The following is a 25,954-nucleotide window of genomic DNA, read 5'->3' as shown; positions in this document are numbered from 1 at the left end:
GATTCAAATGAGAATCACACCCCTAATATATAGGAATTCCTTTTTTATGAATTAGAGCAATAGCAATATAATATAATATAATAATAGTTGGATAAGTTGGGTTGGTATTGGTGAGTCATGGAAACAATACAGTGAAAAATAATGCTGTATCACTCGGGGCTAAACCAGTTGGGACCAGAAATGTGTCTACGTGTCAGGGGATTTAGTCGCGCCCTGAATGAAACATGGCTAGAATATCTGGTGAAAAGTTGTAAAACTGTAGTGTATCTTAAAACTTAAAGTAAAACCCAATCACACTCCAAAAAGCATGGGTGCATGGGTGTAAGCCAATACAAAACATATGGTAACTGAGAGTAGTAATAACCAACAAACAATGCCACAGCAAACGAGTTGACTTAGCAATATGAAAGGTGTGTTCCTGATCCTGACACACTGTGTGTTTATTTCCAGGGCAGAGTTACCATAGTACAGCTCAAACAGCTGCTTGGGGATTTTTTTAGCAGTTTAACAGGAGGACGTTCCAAAGCCAGAGATGTGTCCTGTTAAAGTATGAAAGCATGAGGTGATTTTGATTTCAGGTTTAGCACTGCATGCGGGACAAAGAAGCAGCTACAAGGTTGGTGTGATCCCATCCCTAATGATAACACATTTAACATGAAACATACAGAAAGTAATACTGTATAGTAACAAAGGCAACATTGTGTCATATTAAAGTCACATTTAAATAACTTTAAATACAATCTGTTTTTATAGAAATAATTCTTGGCTTGGTGCTATATAATATTCTTGGCTTGGTGCTGAGATATATATATATGAGTAGTTAAAATGTGCCTGCGCATATACTGTGATATATACGGTAGCACCCAAAACGTGTGTCACTGCTCACTTGTTACTTGCATCGGGAGTTCAGAGTCAAGAAGACTAAATGATAAACTGCCTCCTTTGTTATCATTTTACAGTGTCCATACTTGCATACCATTAGAGAAAGCTCATTCTATCCGCCCATTCTATCCGCACTATCAGCCATGCTGTGGTTTAATGCTCATTGTTCGATTGGTGTATCATTGCGCCACCATAAGGTCCTGCGACGTTAGATCAGAAGCAGCTAAAGTAGGCCTATCTGTCTTCTTGTCAGAGCAGCATGCGTTCATTTTTCACAAAAGACAGTAAAGCGAGTAACAAACTCATTTCAATTTCAGTAATTGTAATTGCGTTATAGTAAAATATTTCGTTACATACTCGTTACCGCTAAAAGTAGTGGAATTACAGTAACGCGTTACTGCCAACACTGGTCCCGACCCACAGCTTTAAAAAGTGACGCCAAGAGTCCCATCCACGTCTTAATATGACGCCAAAGGGCTAGACGCCAGTCCCGAGAGCATCAAAAAGTGACGCCAAGAGTCGCAACCAAGCACGTCTAAATATGACGCCAAAGGCACCTGACCAAGGGTCACGTTTTGACGCGATGGGAGTGAGACTGTGCTGCAATGTCAGTAAAACCGGCATTGAAAACCTCGTGATGATTCTGTAAAGTTCAGATGACTCCACAACATGATAAATCTGAATAACCATAACAGAAGTGGTTTCGGAAGAAATCTATGGATCAACTGCAAACAGCGAGAGGATCACAACGGGTGAATGTCTAAAGCAGGCTGGGCTTGTTCATGGGATTTTGACCTAAGTGGAGTGCAATGAGACATGTCCACTTTGTTTACTGCCCTGAGAAGTCAGGAAGGAATGAAACGGACGTTTACTTTAGTGTTTGCAAGACTGACCCACTTGAACTTGAGAACAATTTTTAATCTAAATTTCAAAAAGCATGGCTGCTATCAGCCAGTCAGCATGGCCATCTATCATAATGTATCGTTAGATATCCCCCCAATCCAGATACAAATATAGATTAAAGAGGATCAAACTGTTTTTTTATTGTTTAAAATAAATGTAGAAGATAATAGATTTACTCTGGTGTGTCTACTCTAGGTGTCCTTGAATGTGTCCAAAGGGGTCCTGACTACGGAGAATCTAGGTGAAGGTGAGATTTCGATATCAGAACTAACTTCACATTACGTTGTTGTAGTTCTCGAATTGATATGACTAAGTCTGATTTGTTTAAGCAAATGAGCTAATAATATCTGACAATAGTTTTACATTGTGCTGTATTTCTTTGTGGTCATATCAGCCAGGTTAAAAAATGAGAACAAATGCATCATTCCCTAACTGTGCATTGACTGGGGCACCTGGGTAACTCACCTGGTAGAGTATGTGCTTCATGTACAGAGGCTCAGTCCTCGCCGCAGCGGCCGTGTGTTCAGTTCCAACCTGCGGCCCTTTGCTGCATGTCATTTCCCCCCCCCCCTCCCGTTTCATGACTAAGCTGTCCTATCAAAGGCCTAAAATGCCCCAAACCCCCCCAACAACTGTGCATTGACTGTCAGTAATTAAGCCATACCAGTGTGGAGCAGTTTGCCTGTTTTCAGTCCATTTATTACTAGGGGTGGGACAAAAATGGATACAAATGTGAATACGAAAACCTTTATTGTCCACAGATGATTGTTTTAATGTAAGTCATCAACTGGGGAAGTTTCATGGAGATATGTTTGTTAATATTTCCCCTATTCACCTGCAGTGTCTCCCCTTAACATGGGCTGCAATGGGAAATTGGCATCACCAATTTTCATCATTTCATTTTTCATTACTTTCCACCACTTGGATTTCTTAGGACTTTTATGTTCTAGAGGAGACTTTTATGAGACTAGATCAGTTGAAAGAGTTTCTGTTGCAATTTGGGTGGGGTCATGTTGCATAATGCCTGTACTATTAGCCCAGTGTCACATATTGTAGTTGAAAACAGAAACAGGCTCAACGCTGATAATGCTGAAGCTTTTTTTCTGCCTGCCTACCTGCCTCTCACTCAGTCCTCACCGACAGCACTCACATATGATAACATATCATTTCAGTTACAGTTGTATGTTGTGTGGCATTGAAATCCACTGAATGTGTCAGAAAGTGAGAACCATCTGATTAAAATATAACACGTTTTCAAAGTTATTGTTAGAACTGTAATGGTATTAAATCTGTATGTAGTACCTGTACTTACATCTGGGTATCGGTGCATCCCTTTTAAAGTATAAAGCTACTTGATGATTTCAACAAACTGAATTGAATTAATATAGCAGTTATCAACCAATCAAAGTACCACAGTAATTATTATACAGTTGCACACTTAGTTACAGTTACAAAATCCTATACAGTTAACTTTTTCTTCATTTTTTTGGGGCTTTTCCCTTTATTTGAAAATGACAGTGGATAGACAGGAAAGGTGGGAGAGAGATGGGGTACGACACGCAGCAAAGGGCCGTAGGTTGGACTCGAACCCGGGCCGCTGGAGAGGACTCAGCCTACATCGGGCACACGCTCTTACTGGGTGAGCTAGAGGTCGCCCCACAGTTAACTTTTTTTTACAGGTGGTGGTGGGACCAGACTTATTATGGAGTCTAGCAGCCTGGTGATCCTCAACGACGCGCTGGCTAAAGTGATCTACACCAGCACTGTCTACCATATACACACTGGAGACCTCGGTATGCATCTAAGAAATAGGAACTGAGCTAGAAAACCGAATCTTGATGTGAAATGGCTGTCGTTGCAGAAATGAAATGCACAAAATACACAAGATACAGTACATGTAATCAAAAAGAATTAGTGCAGTTGCCAATGTGTTGTACAGGCATTTATGTGCATACATGTGTGTTTCTGTGTGTGTTTAGTAGATTTCGTGAAATAAGTTACTGTGGTTCACTGGCAGCATAGTTTAAACCCACTGTGTTTCCTAAATGTCATAAATAACTAGTACGTTAGGAGTAAGACACTGCTTAGCTGTCCTTTTCTGTACCTAGCATGCTTCCAGTTTGAAAACCACGAAGCTGTGTTTCCCATTACCATCAAACAGCCTCAGCTGCCAGTGCTGCACGACATGGGGACAGGTAGGAGTGCACTCAACATGGAGTCTGGTGGATAAAAATTAAGTTAACATTTAATTATTATCAATAGCAGGAAAGTGCTGCTTCTATGCTCTGTGGGTTGAGCCAATGAAGCATTAATCATTATGATGTCACAGCATTATTTTCATGAGATAAACGACTAGTCAAATTTAAAATCACTCCTGCAACCTGCATTCTATCTAATTTCCAGCAGGGGGCGACTGCTCTGTTAGCATAAGGAAGTCTGTTTCCATAGAAGTCTATGAGAAAATGACCCTACTTATCACTTGACTTATTACCTCAGTAAACATTCTCGTAATGGTTCATGGCCTCATTCGCTACTTTCAAGTCTTCTTCGATAAAGCATGGAGTTCATTTAGTAAATGACGGTTCCATTTGTTTTAAAATTGACGATAAAGCAGGGGATGCTTTAGGGGCGGGGCTACCAGCTGACCTGTCAATCAGGACAGAGACTTAGCTATGCTAACCATGGCACTGTGTACATTAAAATAGACCTGAACTTGTTTTTGCGTGTTGCCCGTGTTTTCGTCTTAAACTATGACCCTCCTACTGTGTGTTTTCACTTAATCATAGTTAATTGGAACATCTTGGTCGCCTAAAAATGCCTGGTTCTGCCAACCAACCAAGCTAGCTAGCTAGTGCTAACATTAGCTGGTGACCTAAGGGAAAGTTTGCTGTTTTTCTGTGTACTGCCGTACATGCAGATGAATGGCTCCAATACCCGGAGGTCCACTGGATGACTTCATAAGGGTTGAAAATCTACAACTTACCCTCTTTAGCATTTAGCTTAGCGCAGCACTATTGCAACCATAAACAACACTGGCCATCACTAAAATATCCCCAGTTCCACCCGGTCGTCAAAAAATCGTCATGTCTGTTTTAAAAACAAAATAAGAAGGCGACAGTGGCCAAATTGCCAAACTTGAGGCTTCAAAATGAACGCCACGGTGCTACTTCCACTATTTTTACAGTCTGTGGTAAACAGCTTTGGACTTTTTTTTTATAGTGTATCTGCACATGAATATTTGATTTGTGAATCGAGGATTTTTTTTTCTTCATAATTATCAAACAACACTGATCTAGTGCTAGCTTTTTGACTAGCTTTTTTTTTTGCTAATCTCATGTTAAAAAGACGATGCCCTACTATCAAATGAATTACTTTTTGCAAGTTAGACAGTGTGCGGGAGTTTCTTTGCAACTTTTGACCTGCTTGTCCCCCTCCGACGCACCTCTCTCACGTTGTAGTATTCTTCTGTAAAAAGAGTTATAAAACGCTGATAGAAGGCAGCTAGCAAGTTCATGTACTCTAATCATAATGTCTTTGTGTCTTTTCTTGAACTAACTCTTTGCCTACTTCTGTCTGTCAGATATCAGCTCTCATGTCACCATCGCCACAAAGACATTTCTGCGCTACCCACAACTCAAGGTGTTGTTGAGTAGCATCCGACGTTTCTATAGCAACATAGAAGTCATCATTGCAGATGACAGCTTTGAACCAGAGCACATTACTGGAGAACACATCCGGCAGTACTTAATGCCTCCGGCACAGGTACACACACACACACACACACACACACACACACACACACACACACACACACACACACACACACACACACACACACACACACACTGCCTTGCTTCTTATTTTAAATGACCAGATCAGCTTTTCATAATGTACACAGACAGTTGCAGAGCATCTCGTGTTGTAAAGTTTTATGATGAAACTGCCCTCCTGACTCTTCCTGAAGGCTCATACTCTGACCATGTTAATGCCTTACCTGCTTTTATTGAATGGTGTGATGAGATCTTAATGTGTTAAAAAACCGTGGAGGTAGTCAGTGATTTTCGGCGGATTAAGGACACACCAAAAGCGAGCATTAAAAATAATGAAAATGTTGAATTTGTTGACTACTACCAGTACCTTGACTCTTAGCTGAAGTTTTTTATGTAAACAAGTCATCTGATTGTCAAGCGGGGGTCAACAAAGAAGAATTCATTTAATGCGGAAGCCTGACTCTTTGATACTCTGTGATACTATTTTATTTTATCAATCTTTTTTTTGAAAGGCTTCTAATATTTTCTTTCATTTGCTGGTTTAGTGGGTTGTCTGTGAAGGACAAGAACGGCCTCAACAGCATAGTAAAGGTTTGCTCCAAGATTATCCCCACTCCTGTTTGCATTAGAAGTAGAGCCGCTTGCAGAACTAACAGTTTCTGAGAAACTCTAACCACAATTAGAGCTGCTGTTGTTATTTTATTGAAAGTTTCAGTTTTTTACGATTGCTATGACAATTCTTTCAGTACTTTTAACAACTTTCCTAAACTCTTAACACAGTTAGTACAACATCCGTCTGTGTAGGCTATACATTTAACACATTTCTTGTTGCTTTGACACAAAATGCATACAGTTAACACAAATTTAAAATGCTTGAACTTCTTTTACACACAAGCTCCACCGAGACCAAAACAATGGATCTTTACCGACCAATTTGCAAATGCTTTCACACTGTATGTCAGAACAGATAACACCACCACATTCTTAACCTAACTTATAGGCTAAAGTCACAGTGAACAGCTGATCATATTGTAAATTGAAACACAAATATATCCCCTGGATTTTATTCCATTGGTACTGAGAAACAGCTGATTAAAGCTATGCAAATAGATCAATCACAGCTGATTGACATCTAGGAAACACACTCAGGTGTTGAGGTTCTTTCAATCGCATGATCATATGGTAGTACAGTAAAAGAGGGCCTTTTTGAACAATATACTGTAGATGAACACAGAAAATTAGAAAAATGCCTTCACGAGGGAGAGGAAGAGGAGTACCAGGACAATTCTGTCTCTGTCTCCTTTTTTTCCGAAACCGTACGTTCTATAAAGCTACTCTGAGATGGGTCATTACTGTAATTTTTTTTTGTATTGAATTTATGCAGCAAAAGAAACAAAATGGTAGAGCAGGCGCGCATATACTTGGAGGTTTATGCCTCGACGCAGAGGTCAAGGGTTCGAATCCGACCTGTGACAATTTCTTCCCCCTTTCTCAACTAGCTGTCTTGTCAAATAAAGGTGGAAAAGCCCAAATAAAAAATATATGCATGCATATGCAGGCTTTAAGAGAAACTGCAGTGCAAAACACAATCTATGATCAATACAATCACTGTTGTCTATTGCATAAGGGCAGACCTGACACATTAATGCAGTTTCTGTAATTCCATGGGATGTTAGTGTTTTGTATGACATTGTTCCATGATTGACTAAATGTTCCTGTTGGGAGAGAACATGTGTTAGTGTTTTGGAAGAATTATTTGATTTTTGAGACATGATCGCATTGTTTTGGTAGACACAATGTATTGTATTAGTGTATTATTGTATTTTGAAAATTTGTGTTGGATTTCAGTTTACAATGCGTGATTTTTGAGCATGAAATTTTGCCAATTGTGTGTTGTGGGTGTGTTGGTGCGTTAAGAGTTTAGGAAAGTTGTTAAAAGTATTGAAAGAATTGTCATAGCCATCGTGAAAAAATGTATTTCATAGTATCTGTTAATGCTCTGCATTGTATTGTACTTGTCACCTGAAATGAACATTACATTTAAAGATTTTAAAAGATTCCAAAGATGAACGTTGTTTGTTCTTCCTCAGGGCTGGTTTGCTGGCAGGAATCTGGCCGTCTCCCAGGTAACCACCAAGTACTTCCTGTGGGTGGACGATGACTTTTTGTCCACGGGGAACACAAAGGTAGAGAAGCTGGTGGAGGTGATGGAGGCGGTCCCAGAACTGGACGTGGTAAGAATGAGAGTGATGTCTGAGTGGTCAGCTTGTGTTGATGATTTTCATGTAAAAATGTTTTAAGTGCATTGTTATTTCTGTAGTGAGGTGTGCACACAGGGCCAGCCCCGTACTTTCAGGGGCCGTGAGCAAGATTTGGTTTGGCGTGTTGCCACTTCACCTGGCACTGAACTAAATTATGTATTGTCAGTATTAGTTTAAGTACTCAAAATGTACAAATAAGCATGTAAAGACTAAAGTGAGACCTGTTAGCAGCAACATTGTCTTCACTCGGAATCACAAAAGGGTTTATTGGGTCACAAACAAGGAATTTGCCTTGGTGGTTGGTGCATACATAAACAAACAAACAAACAAACAAACATATTGAACATTAGTATGAAATAAACTGAAGGCTTGCGTCATGTGGAGGCATTGACAGTGTTGTTATCATTACTTAGAATTCCTCATGGTGGAGACGGAAACTACACACTATAGCTTTAACATAAGAAAAAAAAGAAGCTAAATGGATTTTTGCTTGTGCCCAGGAGAAGATGATCTCCAAAAGCCACCCCAGCACATTATTCTTTTGAGATGCCGTCCAGAGGGTGGGATTTGACCCTAAGCTCCAAAGGGTAGCGCACTCAGGTAGGTCTAGTCCCAGACAGTTTGGAGTCCAAGTGGCAGTTAGTCCACACACTTTCAGTTTTAGTGGGCATGATACAAGCAGGTGTTAAAGGCCAAATGTCTGTTTCTGACTCTAGAGTTCTTTATGGATGGCCTGGGCTCGTTGCTGGTCGCCACGTGTGACCATGTGTCCATTGACCATCAGCCCAAAACAGGCAACAACAAGGACAATGCTCACTACTCCCGTTTTAGAAACCCTGGAAACAGTGACGTGGAGTTCAAACTGCAGCTTCACGTTTTCAAAAACCACCTAAAGTGTGTCAGATATGGATACATGACTACAAGAGGACATTGGGTTACATATTTCAGACTGATCTCATGAAGTGGCGTATGTTTGACAAGCCAATTTGTGTGCTTATCAAGACGCATACTCGCTTTTTAGCGTGTTTATCAACGCCGTTTGGCCTCCATTGACTTACCTTGCGATTGCATTTGAATTGACGCGGTAGCTAGTAGTATGAAAGGGTGAAAATGGAGCATTGGTAAAACACAGGACTTTTTACCCAGGAGAGCGGGGATCGCGTCCCACGTGTGATGTTTCCTTTCCACATTTGTTGTTTTCCTAATCCCAACCCACCCCCCAACTGTAGCCTCGCGATAACACCTAGCCTCACAATAACACACCATGTTGCTTTAGAAAGTGCCACGTGGCGTGTATGTTTACGCTGTGACGTTGCAGACTGCCGTCCGCTGTATAGAGCGTAGACATACATGTGGATAGGTCAAAATGTGTACAGATAACACGCCACTTGGCTTTAGGAAAGTGGCATGTAAGTCATGATATCACGTTGCATATTTCCCTGCAGTTATGTAAATAAATGCTTTGTTTGATCCGTTCTGATTAAAACCAGATCTTAACTTAGGGCACTATTTTAACAGCGTGAAGCGCCTGGCGCAGGTGCGTGTAGAGCGTGTGTAAATCCACTTTTGTTAGTCAAACGGCGGAAAAAAGGGTCCGTGCACCAGGTGCATGGTTCAAAAGGGTTGTACTTAGTTGTCTTACTTAATCATAGGTGTGTTTTGGCCGTAACAATCAGAGTGCCGTCTCCCATTCCCTTTAAAAGCCAGGCACGTTTGTACCTTGGAGCATTGCTATTGTGATGGAGGATTTGCCAAGCAGGAAGGAGAGATTTTCAGGAGAAGAAACTGACCTGCTCGTGCGTGAAGTGAAAGCGCGCGAGCAGATGATATACTATTTCACATTGTATTATTTTTGTGTGTGTGTGTGTGTGTGTGTGTGTGTGTGTGTGTGTGTGTGTGTGTGTGTGTGGCAGGCATAGTGTGCGCGCTGTGCATAAGTCCGGATTTCCACTGAATGCAGACCGGCTCCGCTGCGGAACGGCTGCGTGCTCTGCCATCCGTCAATACCCACTAGGTCCGGATTTGTTGCGGCCATGACTGACAGCTGAAGTCACGAGGACCTGCTAGATCTCGCAAATTCACGTAGAATAGAACCACAAAACCAACAACAGTTTGTGTCCATCCAGAGGAGTAGAAGGGAACCAACTCTGTGCTGTGTTTTCAAGGTGTAGTGCAGGGAAATATGATCCGCTGTGAGCACAGTGTATTTTATTTTGAAAATTAACCGGATTTTTATTTTGTTTCTGTGCTCGACTTCCTGTCCCGCACTATCTGCCGTGTGCTGAATTGCTACCGGAGCTCTCCGGCGTCAGTCAAAAATAGAAGCTCCGGATCCGGAGGGCTGCGGATCGCCGGAGCTGGGGCGGAGTCGGAACGCAGCCGTTCTGCAGTCAGTGGAAATACACACTCTGACTTTAATGGAAACCTAATGACTCCGCCGCCATTCCGGAGCGGATCTGCAGCCGTTACGCATCCAGTGGAAATTGGATGTTCGCCTAGGCGCATTTTACTAATGTGCTGTTAAAATAACAATGAAATGCTGCGCTATTGACTTCAGACCAGGTTTTTGTTGGTCAATGGCGCGATCACATCCCGCTGCCTCAAGATAGCAATACGCCAAGAATGCACCTGAACACACCTCCCTGTAAGACCAGCACGCCCATGGGCGCACAGATGAGCGCAGGTGCATTTGCTATTTTAACAACGTGGGCGCTGGACGGGAAATTGACAACTGCGTCGGTCTTAAACTGGCAAAGACGTCGGGCTTTGCACTACGCCAGGTGCAAGATAGGGCCTAAAGTCTCCCTCTGTATGAATCTCCTTACAATGTTGCCCCCTCTGGGATAGGGAGAGACTCTTTTAATACCAATAAACCAGAGAAATACTGCTCACAGTTAAATGCAGGGCCTGTATGATATGGAGTTTTATTCCTGTCTTTATTCAAGAGTGCTTTATTTCAATTTGAGAGCATTTCTCATTGATTTTACCTTCAGATTTTGTAATACTTTCCCTCAAAACGTTGCTCTCACACTCAAAAAGTCACTGCTCGCGCTTGGACTTGCTCTGCTTCTGCTCAGACTTTCTGCTTGGACTCAGATATGTGGTTGCTTGGACAGATTTCCTGCTCTCAGCTTTTGCCCTTCTCCTCGCACTCTGGCTGCTTCTGTGCACTTGCAAATCTTCTCCTCTCGGATTTCTCCTGCGCTCTCGGATTAGTTTTTGTTTTGTTCACCAACCAATAGAATGCCAGGTGTAGTGTTGACCAATGAAATGATCCCTGCCCCGTGGAGGGTGCGTTCCCGTTACGTTAAAGAGTCCCCTGTGGGCGGCTACTCTGTAACCGAGTTTATTTACCCCCCGCCGTCCAATCCTTTATGATAAGTAGCTACATATGACAACAGTGTGCACAGAATGGTCAACGCACTTCCACCTGCATCCACCAGGAAACGGGAGAAAGGTTTGACGTGGGACATATCGAGTTACGTCCACAACTACGAGGGTGAGTAACATATAAATTAAGCACATAGCATATGGCGCTAGCATATAGCCTAGCTTAATGTCCGTAAACAAATGTTGGACAGTATGAGTGTATTTAATGACCCCACTTTGTATTTTTTTTTTTCTCGTTTGGTTAACCACGTTCCTGTGGATTTGGCTAATTTCAGACATGCTAGAGCCAATAGTAAAACCTAAACCGTAACATAACTAATAGAACAAAAGAAACTGGATTGTTTGCGTTTTTGCATCACTGTTGTCTGGGGTGAAGTTAGTTTAGTCGGTTTTCGCGGGCGTTACCTTCAACAGAGCTCATTTAGGCAGACGTTTCACATTAAACTAATTTCACCCCGGCTCACTGTTATGTGTTTTTCAGATATTGCTCTAAATACTTATAACATTTAGTATGAAATCGGTCTGTATTAAAAAGTACAATTTCACTAGTATAATACACCACTATTTAAAATGGCAGTTATTTATTTTGTACCGTGATGAAATCAATGCAAAGTAAACTGTACAGAAAATAACTATTTTATTTCTGTTTCTCTTCTTCCATGTGGGACGGCAGTACCCCCTGTTGAGCTAAAACACAGCTGCACTGTGTGCTTGGACCAGTGCTGTACAGCCACTGTGTTGTTCCAGTCAGCACATGACTCCCTCACCTGTGTGCAAAGGGCAGGCAGCAGTGGCACGAACCAAGATCTTTGACAAGTCTGATAATAATGTAATTCTTTATACTACAACTACACACACACTCAAGTTACATACACTTATCATTTCTTTATCTTGCATAAATTCACAGGGTGTACAACCAGGCCCGGGAGAGAGAATCACTGATGTCCACAAAACGAAAGCAGAGAAGGTAAGGTAAGAGATTAGTAATTGGAAGAGCCACATATTGCATGTTGTTTATGGTCTCATTTATGTTATTTATTGATTATTATATTGTGCACTTATATTGTAGGTGGTGGGCGTTTTCATCGCGGTTTGAGCGGAAGTGATAACATTATATGGTGAGCCTGGGAGCGAACACTTTCTGTTGACCGCCGCACGTATTTCGACTCACAAAGTAACTTTACATTTGGTAACTGCAGTACTAGTTGTATTTTACGTGTGGAGGAATAAATCATTGCGATACAATCTCGAGCGTGTCACAGTGTGTCCGTGCATCTCTGTGTTCAGTCCCTCGCGGCAGCACTTTGTTGAACCGCTTACAGCCGCAACAGTTATGATGTTAAAAGAAACTATGTACACCTAATAGCTTATGTGTTGATGTCTATGAATTTGTCTTAAATAGGGAGCACACTATACAAAGACAACAGTGGAGAGTTGCTGGAGATCTGCAAGGACTTCACCCCTGTTTCTGCACCATCACCTGCATAATCCAAGTGACAAAAGAGAGAACAGACCATTGTTTCCTCTGCTTACATGAATAGGTGCCTGTAATGTCTGCCGACATATACAATCATTCAATAAATGTTGATAAGAATCACTGATATTTCTTAAATCATTGTCGTTTTTTCAGAGCAATATGATACATATCATTAAAGCCATGTTCATATTTGTTTTTACAAACTAAATCCCTGATCAAGACAAATAGGTTTTTCATGCCCTGTAACCTTTATAAAAACAAAAGTACAATTAAATTTACCAGAGCTGAGACTTGCAGGTTGTTAAATGGCTTTAATTACCTTGTCAAAACAATGATTAATTCATAACAAACTGCACAATATTTAACACAAAACCTAAAAGGCGTATGGTTCATACTCCTGTGAAGCAGTACACTTTGCCTGTAGGATTTACTGTAGCAGGAACATTGATATTGGCAAACAGATGACCCAGATACAGGTGACCTTCAACTACCCGGATGTCTGTCACAGTAACTTGAAATTGAATTTTGAGAACTAAATATGAATTGTGAGAACTGAATGTGAAGTTATATAGAGAGTTGAATTTTCAGCGAGGATCACATTTTATTGGACTTCAGTTCCAAACGGCTAAATTCAATTTCAAATTATACTATTCAGATTCAGTTTTTCAATGCGGTGATTCAAGTTTAGCAATTCAAATATAAATGATCCAAATTCAGTTTCTGGTGGCACATATTTCAGCCCGTATGCTGCGTCTATCATGGCATACTGTTGTGTAGGGCTGATCGATGTGGGGGGGGGACTAATTGTGATTTTTCTGCCAGATATTGCGGTCACGAATCGAGTTGCGTTTTCGTTTTAGTTACATATTGCACCTTCTACGCTCATGTTAAATAAAGTAAATGAAAAATCCACTGAAAAGAGGACATTTCTGTAAACAATCTGTGATATGTAACATTATTCCAGCATTTATCTTGTGAAAGAACAGTAAATATAATAAAAGAGGAATAAAAAAATGTTAAATCAAATGTTACACCAAACATTCGACTAAATACTACACATTTGATTAATCGCGGTCTTCACGATTAGCTACTCACGTTCTTTCCATTCTTGATATTGATTTGAAAACGATGAATCGTTCAGCCCTACTGTTGTGTACCAGCCTGTAACTCCTACCAAAGACCAGAAAATTGTGGTGGCTCGTCTTTCCATCGGTTTCCGAGAAATGCGGACACTCGCCTCCAGTGGATCGCCGAGATAAAGAGAGACGTTGGACCGTATTCTCAGGTAGACTATTAGCAACGGGCTATCTAAGCTAGCAACTACATTAGCTAACACAACGTAGCTTACTGTGATAATAACATCCGCGCAACTTGTCACTGGAACATACTGTACATTTTTTGTCTGCAAACCAAATGAATAATTTGTTCATACTATAGCCTAGTCCATAAAACATGACATATTTTCTTGTTTGCAAGGGTGGGGAGGGGCCCATAAAGAGTGCCTAAGTAGCCTACAGGTTCTGGAATTTGGTGCTATGCTCCTGCTTGTTTGTATATCAGTGCTTTATGGGGATTTCCATATTGTGTCACCTTTTGATAAATGTTCAAGCACAGTTTGTGTGGTGCAGAGAAAATGTCATCACTTAAATACCATTATAGGCTACATATTGGGTTTTAAGGAAATCAGAGCAGCCAATGTCAACAACACAAGGCTTAACTTGGCCCGAAAATAACTCAATAAATCAATAGTCTCAGCCAGATGTCCCCTCACTTGGCTCTGAGCCAAGAAGCAAAACCATATCTGATATTTCATTTAAATATGACTGTGAATTTGAATTTTTTTATTCAAATGAATCCCAATTGATAGAACAATGACATCCAGTCGCTTCTTGTAAAGTTTAAGACAGCAATTAACAACAAAAAGTATATATTTTTCTTCACAAAAGCCATATCGCTACTGTCAGCCCAGTCCAGGCTACTGAAATATGAATACAATAACAGCTTTCAGTTTTACAGACAACATATGAGTAGGACGATACAATACAGCCACAGGAGACCATGCTGAGCTAAAAATGAGCTAGGAGGAGTAGCCTAGGATATCATTTTTAGAATCATTTGAATAGCCTAACGTTATACAATTAGTATTCACACTCCGATACAGTAGGTGGCGGTATCGGTAGGCTCTTTTCTTCTTTTTTAAGAAGAAGAATCATTCAGGTTCATGCAACTTCAAGCAGCTGATTGATTATCCAAACAAGTCATGGCGGAGCTAGGCGCAGAAGGATCCGCAAAACCTCTGCTGACCGCGGCGGAGAAACAACTCCTCCGCCGACGACGGGAGCTCGACTACTGGAAGCAAAACGCATCGCGGATCCGCAGCCGGAACCTGCTGACCGGCCTGGCTATCGGAACGTTTGTGGTCGGCTTGTGTATCCTTCGCTGCACTTTCTGGTCAGATAGATAGCATATAAGCTAACTAATTGACGTAACACAAAATATATGAACTGTGTCCTTCATTCAGCGGCTCAAATGATATTAGAAAAATGTTAAAATAATTTCTCTTAGCTGTACTTAAACTACGTCATGTTATGTCTAACGTTACTGGATGGTCAAGGGAGTTGAGAAAGCATTGGTATTTCATGCTAACTGTAACTCACTCAAAAGATATAACGTTTGTGACGTACATGTATTATAGTAGTATGTATTAATACTGAAAAGCACCCGTTACTCGCCGAAGCAAAGAAAAGGAAATGGAGAATAAAGTCCTCTCAAAAACAACAAAGTTAAATGAGTTCATTCTATAACAGGGCAGATTTGTGAAGTTTTCATCAAACACCAGGAATGTAACTTTTCTCAGCTTGCCCTGTATATTGGAACAAAATGAAATCTATAATCAATTATTTTTCTGTAGTTATTTTTGGAATTGAGTCAATTAAATGTTTAATGTGGTCCAATCTAAACGTCAAATTCACGTCTTTGCATTATAACTTTTTGTCACCAGAGGGTGCCGGAGTATAGCCCCTGCCCATAATAATATACAGAGAATAATAAACCCTTATGCTGTGTAAAATCTTGTAAAAACCAAGCACCTTGTAGAACTGTGATTTGAATATTGATTCAAAAACAGCATTGCTTTGCTCTTACTTTTTTTTTACTTTAATATGAACAGCTGAAATTGAAAGGGTGACGTGATATCTGCCAAAGCAGTTTGATTTTGAAGGATGGTTTTACTCAATATATTTTTCTTACTGTCAACAAATCCCATGAAATGACCGACACATAAAACAACTGAAAGGAAATAATTTCCAACATTTTTTACCCCGAAGAAATTAAACATTGAATTGAGTATAAAAGGCAGCACTAAAAAAAAAAAAAAAAAAAAAAGAGTGACAGTTACATTTTAAAGTGTAGTTTTGTACTTTCTCTCAACTAACTCAAAAAAATCTCTCGAGTGTCCTTATCGATATGTCGCAGCCTTTCCCGATGTCCTTATCGCGCCAGTAGATATTGCGATGATAAACATACTGTATATTGTGAAGCCCTAGTTGCTATCAGCCAGCTGCATCCTCAGCTACCGAAATATTTTTTGGTGAAATGTCCTCTGCGTATTGCATCTGCGTCCACATGTCCAGCTCAGGCACCGATATCATTCAAGCCCTGTGGCAGTTTGTTTAAGAATATTAATACACATTTTAATTTTTTGGCTCTCCAGAAAAAAAAAATCAAGATACTGTACATGCAACCTGATCTCACAGAATTCCGTGAAATGAACACAGCCCCTTAACTCAAAATCTGTGGCAGTTTCACGGAATTGCAAAAGAATCCGTGATGGGCCCACGGAAGAATTCCGTGAAATGAACACGGATTGCCGAAAATTCCGTGATGGGCCTACGGAAGAATTCCGTGAAATGAACACGGATCGCCGAAAATTCTGTGATGGGCCCACGGAAGAATTCCGTAAAATAAACACGGCCCCTTAAGTTAAGGAAAAAGTCATGGGTGGGCTTACGGTTCCGTGACCTGCGAGAAGAACGGGACGGTTGGGTTTAGGAAAAGAAGAAAGCGACTTTAGGAAATGTGACATGCGGGACACGAACCCCGGTCTCCTGGGTAAAAGTCCTGTGTTTGACCCATCCACCACCCCAACCAACCTCCTTACGCGGAATTTCGGCCTTACATACTACTCGCTACCGAAGTCACTCTTAATGCTACGTCATGTTCTCATTGACTTTACATTGGCTTTGTTTTCCGTGGTGGCCACATGGAATTTTCACACATTCCGTGCCACCACCACGTAATGCGCTGTTAACAGTTCGTGATCATTTCACGGAATTCTGTGAGACCAGGCTGGTACATGGCTGTTTTCAAAGTGTTATCGTGCTTTCCTTTGACCTACACTTGTCCAGTCAGCTACACCATCCTGTCCGTCAAACAGGAGAGAATCATGGACGAGCTGGATGAAGAAGCCAAGGTCCACATCATCAGAGGGCCGCGGACCGGCGCCAACTCCTGATGGCACCGACAATGAACTGTCCTGGACTTACCGTAGAGTAGATGCATAGACTGTATGGTGACATCGCACTGGCATGTGATGAGGCATGTCTGCTGAGCTTCTCACACTAAAGACACATTTCCATTTAATTTCAACTTGATTTTTGTTGTTGTTGGGGGATTTCCATTTGGAGAAAGCTGTGGATAGTGGGGCCGGGACAATATGCGTTTGTCCCGATTCCATTCTTTCACGATACATGGGTGCAGATTTGATTTGTATTGCAATTTTCATGTATTGCGATTTCAATAGTATTGAGTGTTGCGGTTTTCTTTTCCTTCTTTAACAAAAAGAAAAGTTGAATAATACACCTCTAGAGACAACATATCATGACACATAATCGTTTTCTAAGAAGAATGCACGTCACATGTCAGTCAGTTTGACATTTATTTTATTTATAAAGAAAAACATAACATGGATTCTCTGCATTTTCCTCTTTCCGTCAGTTTCGCTGGAAACAGATAAGATGTAGTCGGCGTCAGCGGTACCGTATAAACAGAAAATACTTAGGTGAATCATTAGTAAAAAAAATTAATATTGATTGTGGGGAAAATTAATTTTAAAAATCGTCACAAAAACAATCACGAGATATATGATTTTCTATTCCCCCCGACCACCCCTAGTGGATAGTATCTGGTACCACCTCAGTTGACGTTCCAAGCGAGCAGACAGTGTGAAACACTGCAGAACGTTGATTGGTCAAAGAGACACGGGACATCCTCCACAACCCCGCCATTTTTAAATAGCCAAGCTAACGTCAATAGCGACCACAATTTCTTGAGTAACTCGGCCCAGATTTTTAAATATTTTTAATAAATGGCAGCCTGCAAAACACGCCGGGGTCAATTGACGAAGTGCAGACGTTCCTCTGTTTGGTTTCCGATGAAAGGATCCAGGATCTCAAAGAAAACAAAATTTGAGAAAAACACCTGGTACCAAAAGTGAGTCGGGTCGAGCTGAACCATGCTGTAGAATCGAGGCATTACATACAACCTGCCACTCCAGTGTATATATAAGGAAATTACAAATGTTTTCATTGCTTCTTTTCTGTTTGGAAATACACATACATAAAAAAAATCTATTGTCGAAATTATTGCTCTGAACTATTTTCTGGATTAATATAAACCTAGTTTGAGTAAAGCGTTGCCTCGACATATTGCGGAAGGTCCATCATTTCCTAATAAATTCACTTTAACTTAAAAAATATGTACAATGGCACTAATTATAGCGAAAATAGAGACATTGTTGATTTGGTCCATTTCCAATGAATTCATTCAAATGAACTGCTAGGGTAGCCTTTAAAGTCATTTAGGTAGTGCACAGCAGATCTGCAGAACATGCACACGTGTGAAATGTGTCTACAGGCAAGCATTTCATATATAATGGCAATACAGTTTGTTACTGAAAAGAACTTTGCACCAAACATTTACAATTTACAAATCTTGCAATTCAATGGCATCTCTCATGTCAGCAGTACAGTACAGTATGTACCTGGTACAACAGCCTCTTACAAATATACAGTACATGGCTCAATTCTTGATTGAACAAATTGATACCTAATCCATTAAGCAACTCTTGTGTTGTCTTCCTTTTTGTTTTCCTGAGTCAACATTTTTTTTACCACGTTTTTGAAGCTTTTTTCGACATTTTTGTCACTTTTTCCGACGTTTTGTCACTTTTCAGGAGTTCTTTGTCGATTTTTTTAATTTATTTATTATTTTTTTTCCTGCGCTTTTCAATATTTTGATTGTTTTTTCCGACTTTTTTGTCACTTTTTTTCAACGTTCTTTTATCAATTCTTTTCTTCAAATGAAAATGAAAATTGAATAAAACACCTACATTCAATGAAAGTAGTGAACCATCCATGTTATTTTTTTTTTTTATTTGGTTGAAAGAAACCCACATTTCTGATATAGAAACTTTTTGAAATAAATGTGTCAAATTTGACCCGAGGACAACAGGAGGGTTAAATCATATCTGGTCTTCAGATTAATTCTCACCAATGGTCTCTGTGGTGGAAATAACAGCGAAACCTTTTCAAACATTTGAAGTGTTACTACTTTTTGGCAGAGTATATGTGTGGTGTGATGGAAGGAAGACTAATTGTTAAAATTAGAAATAAATATTATTGTGAGAAAAACAAAAGTATCTACTCGTTCATCTATATGTTCTAATTGACTGGAATTGCGGCACACTGATAATGGAATCGAATGAATCTGCATATTTATGAATGCTGACAGAAGGAATCCCAAATGTATTTAGTAATTTTTTTATGTATGAATGACTAGCCAACAGCTGTGATGCCAGCTTGGTTTGAGCAGATAGTCCCTGTCAAACATTGTATTTTTGTACTTCTGCTGCATTCCAGTCAAAGTTGGAGGTCGGGATTTACCAATTTAAAATGTCCAAAATCCGACCTACAAACATTCCAGGTGTGCAACGCCAAACAAATAAAAAAACATGGCGGACCGCAACAAACTGATGTTTCATTGTCAAGTGCAACGCCACAACATTACACTAATAAACTCTCAGCAGCGCAGCCAACCTTACAGAGGCTTTATAAACCATAGATAGAAATGAAACAGAGGAGGAAAAATGGAAGATAAAAAAAAAAATAAAATATATTACACCAATATACATTTTATTTTACGGCACGTTTACTTGTAAATGTATCCAAATATTCCAAAAATATTATTTTACTTAAATACAGGCAAATATACTTTACATTGGCTTTTGTCATTCTCTTTTAGTTGGAAGTTTAACATTTACAAAATGCACTTTCATGGGTGTGATCAAGCAACTCCTCCTTAATGAAGCTGGGGTTGATGGATTGGATGGATTGGATGGACGTAAAACATTAAACTGCATTTATAGAGTAAGTAGTCTAGTCAAGGTGAGTGTATGATTGAAAAGACATTTGTTAATCAAATACAAGTACACACATTTGAATGTGTGAGTGTGTTAGAACCAACATTCAAACCTGTGTTGTGGGCACGTATATCTGGTACATTTTAGTTTAAAAACTCAATTCCAGTCACTCAATAGTTCGAGAATAATAAAATGGAATACAATTGTTAATATGTTGTAAATAATAACCAGTGCTTATCCGCACACTCCGCTTCAGAGAGCCCATTCCAATAAACATAATTTCACACACCTGTGCCAATTGGTGAACACATTTAATGCAAAATTAGTGAGTACAGAGGATATCATGAACAAAAAAAATGCAAAGCTCAATAAGTTATATTTTTCATTTGTAATAGTGGTGTGAGTTCTTGTTTTTGCCTAGCCTGGTCCTACCAGACTCTGGTACAGTTCATTTGTACAGAGAGTCTGGCCTCTCTCCATTGACAAGTGTTAACTTCCTTGAAGGCGGGTACTCTGTTGAAGTTTAAAACTATTGGATCTGCCATAACCAATCGCTAATGTTTGGTCGTGACGTCGGCTTAGCATCGCTAGCGTTCGCCTTAGCTAACTCCTTCACCGCTAACGGAGCGAGCTGGAAAATCAAACTTTTCCCGAACCCCGTGGGGTGGAGGGCCACCAACAAAACTCAACAAATATTGTCCTTGCTCGGGCTTTAACTTCTGGATATTCGGCAGCGTCGCCAAAACGGACCGAATGGCTTCGCTCGCATCTTTCTCCGCCACCATCACGGAACTCACCTAAGGTTATCGAACCTCAACGTCATCGTTCCTCAACTCCCTCTGTTCGCTGATTGGACCGGTACAGATCTGACCGGAGAAAACCCGCGAATATATCGCAAACCCAGACGGAGTACTGAAGGGAAATGAAAATTGAACGGAAGTACGTAGGAGGGCGGAGCCAGGCTAATTTTTGCCCAGTGCTTGTTCAAAGGCTCAGCCTGGCCTAGCATACTGCAGAATAAAACAATCTGAAAAAAAACTGTTTCATACTGCATACTACTGATGAACACAGTATACAGTAGCTACTGCATACTGCTTACTGTAGTCATCTGCAGTGTGTAGTAGGCGATTTCGAAAATGGACAATGTAATAGGGAATATTTTAAAATGGGTAATTTCTTTCGTTCTGGTGAACTTCATGCACCAATTTCTGCCTTTTTCTGCATCCGTTTATGATGGAAATGTCTTAATTTATGTAAAGGAAAACACAGGTGACAATTAAAAATATACAGTATATATAATGGGATATTAATGCAGTAAGGCTGTCAGGCATTGCGTATACCTTTTTAAGTATTTATTCTCCTGTAGATCAACTTTTCTCATTTAATGCTATACCTGATGAGTCAACCAACATTTAGGCATTATTTACTCTTCCCTTTCTTTTGTCAATTTGTTCTTTAAATGTGCAAACGATATCGATATTGGTTATGGCAGATCCAATAGTTTTAAACCTCAACAGAGTACCCGCCTTCAAGGAACTTAACACTTGTCAATGGAGAGTGGCCAGACTCTCTGTACAAATGAAATGTACCAGAGTCTGGTAGGACCAGGCTAATGCTTTACATCGTTTGGTTGGTAAAATTCTCTGCAATTCAATCATTAAGTTCATTTTATTTAAATCATAAGCACCAACGCATTATTGATGATCTTAGTGCTCATGCTATTGAAAAAAAAAGGACAAAATGATGACGCTTCCCTACCTGTAGGCTGTCCTAAACGCTCAATCCCCGTCCATTCCTGGTTTATTTATATTCCTCTAGTCCGTAAGTGTCCACAGATAAGAGAAAAGGATAACAAGGGTTTTTCAAAAGAATTAATCCAGGTTATGAATATTGTCCTGTAGAGTCCATGCTAATTGTCTGCTAACTGTCCGCTAACTTCAATTGCCGATCTCGTTCCGTCTGAAATAATATATTTCTCCATGCCCTGCACCGTGTTGCTGGGTATGTTTGTTTTCTTCAGGTTGCTGCCTACACAATGAAACTATCCCCACCTTTTTCTGTTTAGTCTTCAAAAATATTAAAATAGAACAAATATTTAAAGAAAAAAATCTACCTTTCCTATAGTCTGCTGTGCATTACGTTGTTGCTCTGCTGACATGGTAGTATCTCGTTTAGACCGTCTGACAATCACAGAGCCCTGTTTCGGATTCTGATCTTTGGATTAGACGAAGTTTAGAGAAGTGGCTGTACGCCGCTCTTCATCAGAATTGGAAAACTACGGCAGAAATACATGGAGCATGGACGCAGCATGACACGTCAAAGCAGAGCGCGTCCAAGCCGCATTACATCAGTGTCATATTTTGTACAGAATAATGCCCACTGGTTGAAGTTAACGTAACGTTAGCCAAGTTAGCTTACCAAGTCATCTGGTATGTCATTAGAACGAAACCACCTCGTGAGCCTCAGACAGGACACGGCCATTGGTTTGTGGTGTTGCTTTATTTCTGTAATTGGTTGAATTTAGTGTCAAATACAGTTGGAGTATTAATAGACCTAGCGTCACTGTAGGAACAAAAGAAAATACACTTTTTCATACTTGTATTTTGTGTTGCTACTAGAACGGACATGTTCAACAGGAATGTAATCCCAAATTGGGGAGAAATTAACATCGGGCTCCTAAAGGGCTTTTCAGACAGGGAGCGACACTTCGCTTGCATAGTCGCATGAATGCACAGGGTCTACTACGCTCTTCACGTGAAGGACAACGCTCCGCGATTAAACTGCAGGCGATCAATGCTCGGTAACCATGGGGATTTCTGTGCAGTACTGTATCCCTGCCGTACAACTGAATGAGATCACCTGACTGTGGTATCATATATCCCTAATCACAGGTCGATTTATAACAAACAATGACAATACTAGTCTTTCCTTACCACGGACTGTTATTGTTAATAGCTAAAGTTAGCTAAATTAGCATAGTCATAATTACTGACGTTACCCGATAAATCCAGTCTTGTGCTGTTGCTCTGACAAGCAAAAGCCCGGCTGTCAATGTCCTGATAACTGTTAAGAAAATTGTTTTATATTTTAGGGAACTCAGAAACAGAAAAATCAGCCTCTTGTTCATTGATTTGCACGGTGCGTCGCTTGCGTAGGGAAAAGTTCAACACAATACAGCTCTTGCGGCAGGCGGGCGTGTGACGAACCTGGGATTCATGGCAGGATCAGGATCAAAAAATAATTTGTCTCTTCCCGTTCACTACCATACTTTTTTTCCCCCGAATTAATGTCGAATGAGGTCCACCGGGAAGGGGAGGGACTTTGCCTCTCTATATAGAAAACCGGCTCGGTATGACATCATACAGAGCCGAGAGTAGTTAAAACTGTTGAAACCGGAGCATTCAGAACAGTGGGAAATCTGAGGTTTTGGCTCACAGGGATTTATATCATATAAAATACATTAACCTCATTATTTGAAGTTTTGTCCATGTTCACTATGAACATCAGACCTGTAAAAATTATAGATATGACAGAAAATACAGAAAAGCATAATAGGTTTCCTTTAATGAAAATGTTACAGTAACATCTAACTACAACAATGACTTCATTATATATTTGAACTTATTTGGAGAATAGGCAACTTTGATGACTGGGGTGGAGAATTAAATCAAATAAGATAAAAAAGATTAGACTAACAAATTATAGTTTCCATGGCCTCTGCTTAACCTTCCCCCCCTCTCTCAGTGTGTGTGTGTGTGTGTGTTGCTGTGATTACTCAAGCAGAGTCAGGTGTGTCGGTACTGAGTGGAGCTTCACCAGCTGACTCCCATTCTACAATCAAGCGTTCCTTTCTCCTTGTTTGCAGATGATGGAACCGTTTGGAGAAAAAAAAGGGCAGAAACACGTAACAGAGAAATTACAAGAGGCGTTAAATAAAATAATGGACTGGGGAAGGTAACTAGCTGGGGGTGAAAAGTGGGGATTTAAAATCTCAGTGGATAAATCAAAACATGTAATATACATACATGCATGCATATATATATATATATCCATCCATCCATCCATCCATCTTCATCCGCTTATCCGGGGTCGGGTCGCGGGGGTAGCAGCTCCAGCAGGGGACCCCAAACTTCCCTTTCCCGGGCCACATTAACCAGCTCCGACTGGGGGATCCCGAGGCGTTCCCAGGCCAGGTTAGAGATATAATCCCTCCACCTAGTCCTGGGTCTCCCCCGAGGCCTCCTCCCAGCTGGACGTGCCTGGAACACCTCCCTAGGGAGGCACCCAGGGGGCATCCTTACCAGATGCCCGAACCACCTCAACTGGCTCCTTTCGACGCAAAGGAGCAGCGGCTCTACTCCGAGCTCCTCACGGATAACTGAGCTTCTCACCCTATCTCTAAGGGAGATGCCAGCTACCCTCCTGAGGAAACCCATTTCGGCCGCTTGTACCCTGGATCTTGTTCTTTCGGTCATGACCCAGCCTTCATGACCATAGGTGAGGGTAGGAACAAAAACTGACCGGTAGATTGAGAGCTTTGCCTTCTGGCTCAGCTCTCTTTTCGTCACAACTAATAAGATATGAAAATTGTTAAAAATGTCCCGTTGTTGGTTGTTGCTCTGTCTGCAAGTTCCGAGTTGGCAGTGGGCGGGACTTATAAGTTCGACCAATCAAGTACACCTAGGAAAAGGGAAAAGACCCTGCTCTGAAGTAGGAGCTAAAAAAGTACACTACTGCGGCCAGAGGAACTTAAAAATCCCCAAATTTTCGGAACGCGACAGTTCTAATAACTGTAAAAATCCCTCCGGTTGGAAAGCCCCTGTTGAGGGAAATTCTTTTGTTTTCCTCTCGATCTGCTCATGTTGTCGGTGGAAATGAATATTAATCAGGGGCGTTTTACTGACTATTTATAAGTAGTCTTGCATTGCCGGACCTTCCTCCACAGCGCTGCACAGGAGGGTCTGGCTAGTCCACAGAGCATTCTGGGATGGGAGAAAAACCAATCACAATCGTCTGGGCGGTGTTAAACACCGAGCGGAGCCACGGTTCCGTTGCTAAATAGCCTCGGGAAGGAACTTGTTTTGGTGGAACGTGTGTACGTTCAAAAGTTGTTTTAGTCGTGCAACAGAAAACTCAGATTGGACAGATAGTCTAGCTAGCTGTCTGGATTTACCCTGCAGAGATCTGAGGAGCAGTTAACCACAGTCCTCAGAAATCCACCGGAGGTTAGAACGCGGACAGGTAACGGACATCCGGCCAAAATGAGGGACATCCGGCGGAATTTCCGGCGGCAACGGAACAATCCCGGAAGAGGAACGTCGTGGATATAGACTAATTTATAGGCAACTATGGGCGTGAGATGAAGCAGCAAAAGCTACGCCACATTTAGAGTCGATTGTGATTTATAAAGGGAAACTGGCGTAGGAGGTGCGTGCACATGGTTTTATAAATATATATAATATTAGCATATAAATCATATAAATTTGCATATAAATCAGCAAATCTGCTGTTGTAGAAATGAGGACCCAGGTATTCCATTGGTTTCCAAGTGTGCTGTATAACAACAAATACCATGATGTAAGGCCTACAAGGACTAAAGACCAAACACCAGGATATGCTAAGCTCTGCTTTGCATGGATGCTGGAACGGGACTCAGCTGGGAGTCAGGAAGAGACCGAGACAGAGAGGATGTCGTGCAACCTTGTGAATGTCATGGGTGGCAGGATTTCTCTTCAAATCAGCTAGGTTTTGCACATCGCTCCGACTGGTCAAGTCAGAATCTATCTGGGCTGTGATTGGTGCAGTCAGTCTGTGAAATGAGTATTTAATGGACTCGACTGTGAAACATCAGTAC

The 25,954-nt window shown here is 40.9% G+C and overlaps 2 protein-coding genes and 1 long non-coding RNA gene across 5 annotated transcripts; all 3 read left to right on the top strand.

Annotated features, from left to right (window-relative positions):
- The first annotated feature begins 3,468 nt into the window (after window positions 1–3,468).
- On the top strand, window positions 3,469–8,777 carry LOC144529966 (beta-1,4 N-acetylgalactosaminyltransferase 2-like). The gene is made up of 7 exons (XM_078269336.1): window positions 3,469–3,578; window positions 3,894–3,980; window positions 5,366–5,547; window positions 7,646–7,789; window positions 7,892–7,916; window positions 8,363–8,416; window positions 8,533–8,777. The coding sequence occupies exons 1-7, from the start codon at window positions 3,488–3,490 to the stop codon at window positions 8,775–8,777; spliced, it is 828 nt and encodes a 275-aa protein (XP_078125462.1). The 5' UTR covers window positions 3,469–3,487.
- Window positions 8,778–10,871: 2,094 nt separating this feature from the next.
- Window positions 10,872–12,776, top strand: LOC144530624 (uncharacterized). Of its 3 annotated transcripts, XR_013503134.1 has the most exons (5): window positions 10,872–11,315; window positions 11,880–12,022; window positions 12,114–12,173; window positions 12,276–12,324; window positions 12,609–12,776. It is a non-coding gene; the product is annotated as an uncharacterized LOC144530624 (long non-coding RNA). The 3 variants fall into 3 exon arrangements; XR_013503135.1 differs by lacking the exon at window positions 12,276–12,324; XR_013503133.1 differs by having other exon boundaries at window positions 11,880–12,173.
- Window positions 12,777–14,889: 2,113 nt separating this feature from the next.
- Window positions 14,890–19,377, top strand: coa3b (cytochrome C oxidase assembly factor 3b). Its single transcript, XM_078269746.1, has 2 exons — window positions 14,890–15,112; window positions 17,090–19,377. The coding sequence occupies exons 1-2, from the start codon at window positions 14,944–14,946 to the stop codon at window positions 17,194–17,196; spliced, it is 276 nt and encodes a 91-aa protein (XP_078125872.1). The 5' UTR covers window positions 14,890–14,943; the 3' UTR covers window positions 17,197–19,377.
- The last annotated feature ends 6,577 nt before the right edge of the window (window positions 19,378–25,954 follow it).

Source organism: Sander vitreus, chromosome 15 (genome assembly GCF_031162955.1).
Source record: "Sander vitreus isolate 19-12246 chromosome 15, sanVit1, whole genome shotgun sequence".
Classification (NCBI taxonomy): domain Eukaryota; kingdom Metazoa; phylum Chordata; class Actinopteri; order Perciformes; family Percidae; genus Sander; species Sander vitreus.
Note: the sequence above shows the minus strand (reverse complement) of the source record. Positions and strands in the feature narration are given on the sequence as shown.